The sequence below is a fragment of the Citrus sinensis genome, chromosome 5 (assembly GCF_022201045.2).
Source record: "Citrus sinensis cultivar Valencia sweet orange chromosome 5, DVS_A1.0, whole genome shotgun sequence".
In the NCBI taxonomy this organism is placed as follows: domain Eukaryota; kingdom Viridiplantae; phylum Streptophyta; class Magnoliopsida; order Sapindales; family Rutaceae; genus Citrus; species Citrus sinensis.
The window spans coordinates 26,617,472-26,623,471 of record NC_068560.1 but is presented as its reverse complement, the minus strand read 5'-3'; the positions used below and the strand labels follow the sequence as shown (position 1 = coordinate 26,623,471).

Below are 6,000 nucleotides of genomic sequence, written 5' to 3'. Positions count from 1 at the left end.
AATTGAAGATATTTGACTTCAGTTGGAAAATGTTTTGCATGCTGCTAGTTATTTCAAATACATGAATATACTCATAGTTGTGTATGTACTTGTATATATCTATATGATTAAAGTATAGGTGAGGCTATTTGCACTCAAAAAATTATTCAGAATACTCTAATTTTAATAAAAATATATACTACAAAAATACCCATAATATAAATTACTAAGGACAATTTATTATAAGTTAATATTATATAATTGTTTTGAACACAAATATAACACACTCATTATTCATTTTTAATTATCATACTATAAACCTTAAAACTTTTATTTTCAACATCTTAATTAATATTTTCATGAATAATAAGGAAATTAATTTTGAGAAAGATTTTAATTATACGGTATGTGTGATACATTTTATTTTTTAAAAAATAAAATAAAAAGGTACTACAAACGAACTCTTTTTTTTTTTTTGGGCTTTCGCCCTTCTTCTCATATTCTTCATCTCTACGTCTTCCTCTTCTATTTTTTTTGCTTCGTCCCTTCTTCTCATCTTCTTCATCTCTATGACTTCTTCTCTCTTTTCTTTTTTTGGTAGTATCTACGGAATATATATATTTTTATTATATTTTCATTGCAAGTTATTTTGGGTTTGAAATTCAATATTGAACATAAATAACTAAAAAATTAATAACTAAAATTATATTAAATAATTTATTTACAACTTGACTTAATTATATTGTTGTAAGTACATATTAAATCTTTTAAAATTAGTCGGTTGAATAGCTTTTTTAGTGTTTTAAGAAAATAAAGTTAAGTAATTTAAATAGTTTAAGTAAGGATATTTTTAAAATTTTAAAGAGTGTACAAAGTAAAATTTAATATTTTATAATTAATGTATGAGTGTGTAAAGTAATAGAATGTTCCAAAATATTTAGAGCACAAATAGTCCCACCTTCAAGTATTATCAAGGCACCAAAGCAGTACATGAACATGCAAAACAATTTTCAATCCACACACTTAGAGCTAATCTGTTCTGGTTGTATGAAAATAATAATGTACGGCTTATAGTGTTACAATGGATTCCATCTTTTGAGATCGCTTCATAACTTTAAGCCAAATTTCTCCAACTTTAGCTTTGGCCATGGATATTTTTTCCCCCTTGAAGATGAATGATGTCCAATAAGGATGAAAGTGAAGGCACTTGAGTATGTTTTGATTGATTTGAAAGGTTCAGCTCACAAGATAAAAGTGGAAGCAATCATCCATTGACACGCAAAAGCTTTCATCCAACAAATTGAAGATTTAGGGGGGAAAAAAGGGTAATTTTTAAGAACCTCCCTTGAGGTTTGGACTTGTTGCAAATAGATGGCGAGAATCTGTTTATTTATAAAAAATCTCCTACCATCAGTTAATTTTAACATTGACCGTTAGTTGACTGTACAAAGACAATATTACACTTAACAATAGTTTGTAGACTGACATAACTAAAAAAAAAAACTAAAATTGTTGGCGCAAAAAGCACAAATCCTATTTTTTGACAATTTTATCTTTGTCAATTTCAAAGATTTACAATATCATAGGTAAAGATTATGACTATTTCATTTTCAAGTTTTTAATTTTATCTTTCTTGTAGGAACTTTAAGCAAAATATCAATAATTTAAAGAGGATTTTTTAAGTTTTTAATTTTATCTTTTTTGTAGAAACTTTAAGAAAATATCAATAATTTAAAGAGGATAAAATAGCCAACAAATTTGATTTTTTTTAATTATTTCCGTCTACAAACTATTGTTAAGGGGAATATTATCTTTGCACTGTCAACTAACGGTCAATGTTAAAATTAACTGATGGTAGAAGATTTTTTTATAAATAAACAAATTCTCGCCATCTACTTGCAATAAGCCCAAACTTCAGGAGAGATTTTTAAAAATTACCCGGGAAAAAAAAAGGTAAAACATAACTAGATTATTGGTCATAGTGATCATTTCTTGAAAGCTGCGCAAAAACGAGAATAAAATATCAAACAGTGCTGCCACTGAAGCATAATATTTTAGCCTTTGATTGTACGTTACTCCAGACCCGGTGACACCCCACCCCATGTGATAACAGTTGACTATATATTTTAAACTTGTGTACAATGAATGTGATAAAGATCGTGGATTCATTACCCTGGAAATGTTCCTGCTAGCAATTGAATTTGTTCAAGAGTCAATGGGAGTGTTTACGGTGCCCATAGTCCCGCGACGCCAACCAGCCTCCTGTTCTGTCCGAGTCTTGAAACATGCATCGTTTTATTCAGGACAAAAGCTGGCTTCAAACATACGAGTTTTGTTCTTCTATCTTGGCTGCGTTCCAATTCGGAAGTGTATGTTGATGCTGAAATCTGCTCGCCCTTGGACCGATTAGATTCTTTCACCAACGTTTATGTTATCGACTGTTTGCTCGAACCACTAAGGCTGGAATCACCCTCCTTTCTCTCACTAGACCTGCGTTCACAAAAATGGGTCAGAGACGCCGGTGGTTTTGCCGGCGTAAACCCTCCGATGCCTAAGTTAGCACAAGGTATTTACGGGAAAACAATATAATTTGGATTCAAGAAGTTTGTTAGAAATTTGTAAGGAAATGGCCTGGTTGCAATTTGGCAGCGTTTTCCCTCTCTCCGTTTTTCTATCCCTTTCTTCATCGATTTCTTTCTCTTTTATAGCCGCCCTCTGTCTCCCGTTTTCCGTTTATCCTGTATCCCTCCTTTTTCGGGTGGTGGCAGCCCCTCATGGGGCTCTAACTGTTACATTGTGGGCAAACGTGGGTCTCGCGTGCCCTTCAACGGTTCTGGGAAAAGCGCAACTACCGCGATTCTGTGGGATCGTGTTCCCGCTTTCTTGGGGATGAGTATCGGCTCGGTATATACCTATGACCGGTATGTTTTCCTAGTTGTACTCATCTCTGGTCGGCTCATGTTTGCTCCCGTGTTCTGCTCGCATCGCTTGGCTGAAGCGATCCGTGCTGGGGCGGAAATAGTATCATGACCGACCTGGTGCTTTTATGTACTCAACACCAGTCCCCCAGTTTCTGGTCTGGTGAGTGAAATGAGTTAAGAGTAGAAACTGATGGTCAAATCTTACCAACCCGGGGAGCTTCTCATCTGATCTTCTGTTTATTGGAACTGACCTGAGGCATCATTCTTCTTCTGGGGGTTCCCGACCTGAACATGGGCCTGAATGAGTGTATCCATTGCCTATCTGGGCTTTCATCTAAGTTGGCCTCTTGTAATGGTTAGTGACGTGGCCTTTTCAGACTCTTCGCATTTGAAATTTGAAACGACGGGCTATCTGTCCTCGATATTTGGTGAGTGAGCTGGCATCTCCCTCACTTAAATGCTTTCATTTCCCTTTTCGCTTCAAATCCCTAGACTTAAATCCTCGTTGTTTCGTTCTATTCGTTCTTCTGTCGCGAGTCAATTCCTACGAACTTCGTTCACACTCTCTGCGTCTGGGACTTCCGTTTGCGGGATATTACCTTCATCACAGCAACATTATTAGTGCCAGTGTATTCCAGGTACAGCCTTTAACTCCTGCTTTTGTTGTTGTTGATTGGGTTTTGTGTTGCCCCCCTGTTGTATCCGTATATTCGAGTTTTCTTTGTTTTTCTTTTGGGATTTCGATATGTCAAACCGGAAAAGAAAGTTAATTGTTGATGAGGGTGATGAAGAATCAGGGGATTCAGGCCTCAACGTGCTAATACCTACCGATTTCTTAGGTCCCTCCAGTTGTATAGGTCCTTCCCATGGCAGGGATACCCTTGAATACCCACGCCCCCTGGTTGTCTCTCCCTCCCCCGAACTAGAGCTTGTAGGGAATAGAGGTGGACCTGCGTCGGGGTCTGGTGAGAACCACAGCTATGGTGGGGTTGGGGTCCCTGAAGGAGTTTGTGATGGTGAGGGGAGTAGTTCCGGATCGAGCAGACCCCCTCAGAGAAGGCACCTTGGTCATAGGGTGGAGGCGGATTCTTACCCTATTGACTTCACAGCTTGTGCGACCACCCAAACTGATCTGTTCAAGCTGAGGAACCTTTACAACATTCCTGCGGATGTTCTCCTGGTAGTTCCTGGGAAAGGTGACATTCCCAGTCGGCCTCCGCGGGGGTATGTGACGATGCATTTGGAGAGCTTCAAATTAGGAGCTCGGCTGCCCCTTCAACGCTATTTTGCTAAGATACTGGGTGGTATGCACCTGGCCCCAGGTCAGCTACATCCCAACGGGTGGAGGGTTCTCTCGGCTATGTATGTGTTGTGGGAGAGGTGTGGATCAGAGGAGCATTCTCTTGTTGAAGTGAAGCACCTATACCAGCTGAGGAGTAGCTCGAAGGAAGCAGGCTGGTATTATTTCATGTCGAGCTCTGCGAAGAGAAAACCAATCACCGGCTTCCCCTCCTCATGCAAAAATTAGAAGAACAAATTCTTCTTTGCTGGGGGAAATTGGTGTCTGGCAGCTCATTCGTTGGGTGGTGATATTTACCTTCCCACGAATTTTGTCACCCCAGGTCGTTCATTTTTTGCCTACATTCTTAATCAAACTGCCACTTATTGGGTTCTTTAACCTTCTTTGCTATTTCAGAGTCGTGGGGTTTGATCGGGGGGCTTGAGGATCGACCTTTGCTTCAGATGGAAACGGCTCTATTGAACGCGTCTACCTGCCAAGACCTCTTGTCGTCAACAAATCTGGTCGGCTCGGGCTTAGTCGACATAGCTGTAGGGATGGATAGCAAGATTCTCAGCGCTATGACCAGAAAGCGTGGTCGGACTTCGAGCAGCTCCAGCAATCCTCCTCCTCCTCCTCCAAAGAAGTCCAGCGTCGGCCCTTCCAAGGCTCCTGTTCCTGCTCTGCCCCCTCCCCCACCTCGTAAGAGTGGTGGGGAAAAAGTTGTTGAAAAAAGTTCTGAGGTCAGCACTCGCTCCGGGGATCGATCTTCCCCTCTTCCGGCTCGTGACCAGGGTGATTACTTGACCCCGTATCAGAGGGATTATTGGAAGTCAGTGGGACCGAAAATGGTCCTAGACATTGAGAGTATGAATCTCAATGAATTGGCTGGTTCTGTCCAGAGGGTCTCCTTCAAGCTGGCTACCATAGTTTCCTGCTACAAGAACAGGGTCACGCGCCATGAAAGGAAACTCCAAGCTGAAATTCAGGACTTGAAGAAGCAGGTCGAGTCTGCTGATCGGTCGAAGGAGAAGCTGGCCGAGCTGAACAAGCAGGTTACGGAGCTGGAGGAGAAAGTTGCAATTGCTGAGTCCACTACCTCCAAGCTTGAGGGCGAGTTGGGTGACTTGAAGTCTGATCTTCAGGCTGCCCAAAGTGAAAGGGATACTCTGAGGACCGCCCTTGAGGGGGAAATCAAATCCCTGGAGGAACAGCTGGCCGAAGCGAAGGGCAAATCTGCTGACGTGGATGATCGGCTGGATGCCGAGTATGACTCTGGAGTTGCTTTCAGCTATAAGTGCATTATGTCCGTGCTCAAGGAAGAATATCCCGAACTGGACATGAGCAAACTGGAGGCTGGAGTGGAGAGGTATATGGCTGAGGTCGGCTAGGGAGATAAGGAGCAGGGTGAGCAGGATCAGGCGGAGGCTCCTTTGGATGGGGTGTAGGAGGGGGGAGTTGGGGGACGTGCTTTTGAAGTGGGACAAGGGTTCGTGCCGCCTCCTCCTAGTATTGCTGATCTTCCACCTCCTGAGATAGCTGATCCTTCACCTGCTGAAGCTGTCGACCTTCCTAATCCTTAGGTCTATTTTTGTATAGACTTTAAAGTTCCATTAGTCTTGTAAACAATTAATCATTTATAAAATTTCTAGCTGCTTTCCATTGGCTCTCTTGTCTGGTGTTTGCTCATGGATTATTTTTTACAAATTAACTTGACAATTTATCTAATTTTGCCTGCTGGTTCTTTGGTGGACCGAGCAGGAATATGCATTTATTTGCCTGATCACCATTTTTGTAAAATTATCTACTAGTTTATTGATG

At 40.9% G+C, this 6,000-nt stretch overlaps 1 protein-coding gene across 1 annotated transcript; it reads left to right on the top strand.

The window, feature by feature from the left end:
* The first annotated feature begins 3,645 nt into the window (after positions 1-3,645).
* Positions 3,646-5,762, top strand: LOC127902384 (uncharacterized). Its single transcript, XM_052441291.1, has 3 exons — positions 3,646-4,354; positions 4,597-5,561; positions 5,628-5,762. The coding sequence occupies exons 1-3, from the start codon at positions 3,646-3,648 to the stop codon at positions 5,760-5,762; spliced, it is 1,809 nt and encodes a 602-aa protein (XP_052297251.1).
* Positions 5,763-6,000: the final 238 nt, after the last annotated feature.

Excerpts from the sequence above, each read along its gene's own strand:
- LOC127902384 (XM_052441291.1), top strand. The coding sequence starts at position 3,646 with ATGTCAAACCGGAAAAGAAAGTTAATTGTTGATGAGGGTGATGAAGAA. Across the intron at positions 4,355-4,596 it reads GAGTAGCTCGAAGGAAGCAG|AGTCGTGGGGTTTGATCGGG; the intron begins GCTGGTATTATT and ends TTGCTATTTCAG. Across the intron at positions 5,562-5,627 it reads TGGAGAGGTATATGGCTGAG|GAGGGGGGAGTTGGGGGACG; the intron begins GTCGGCTAGGGA and ends GATGGGGTGTAG.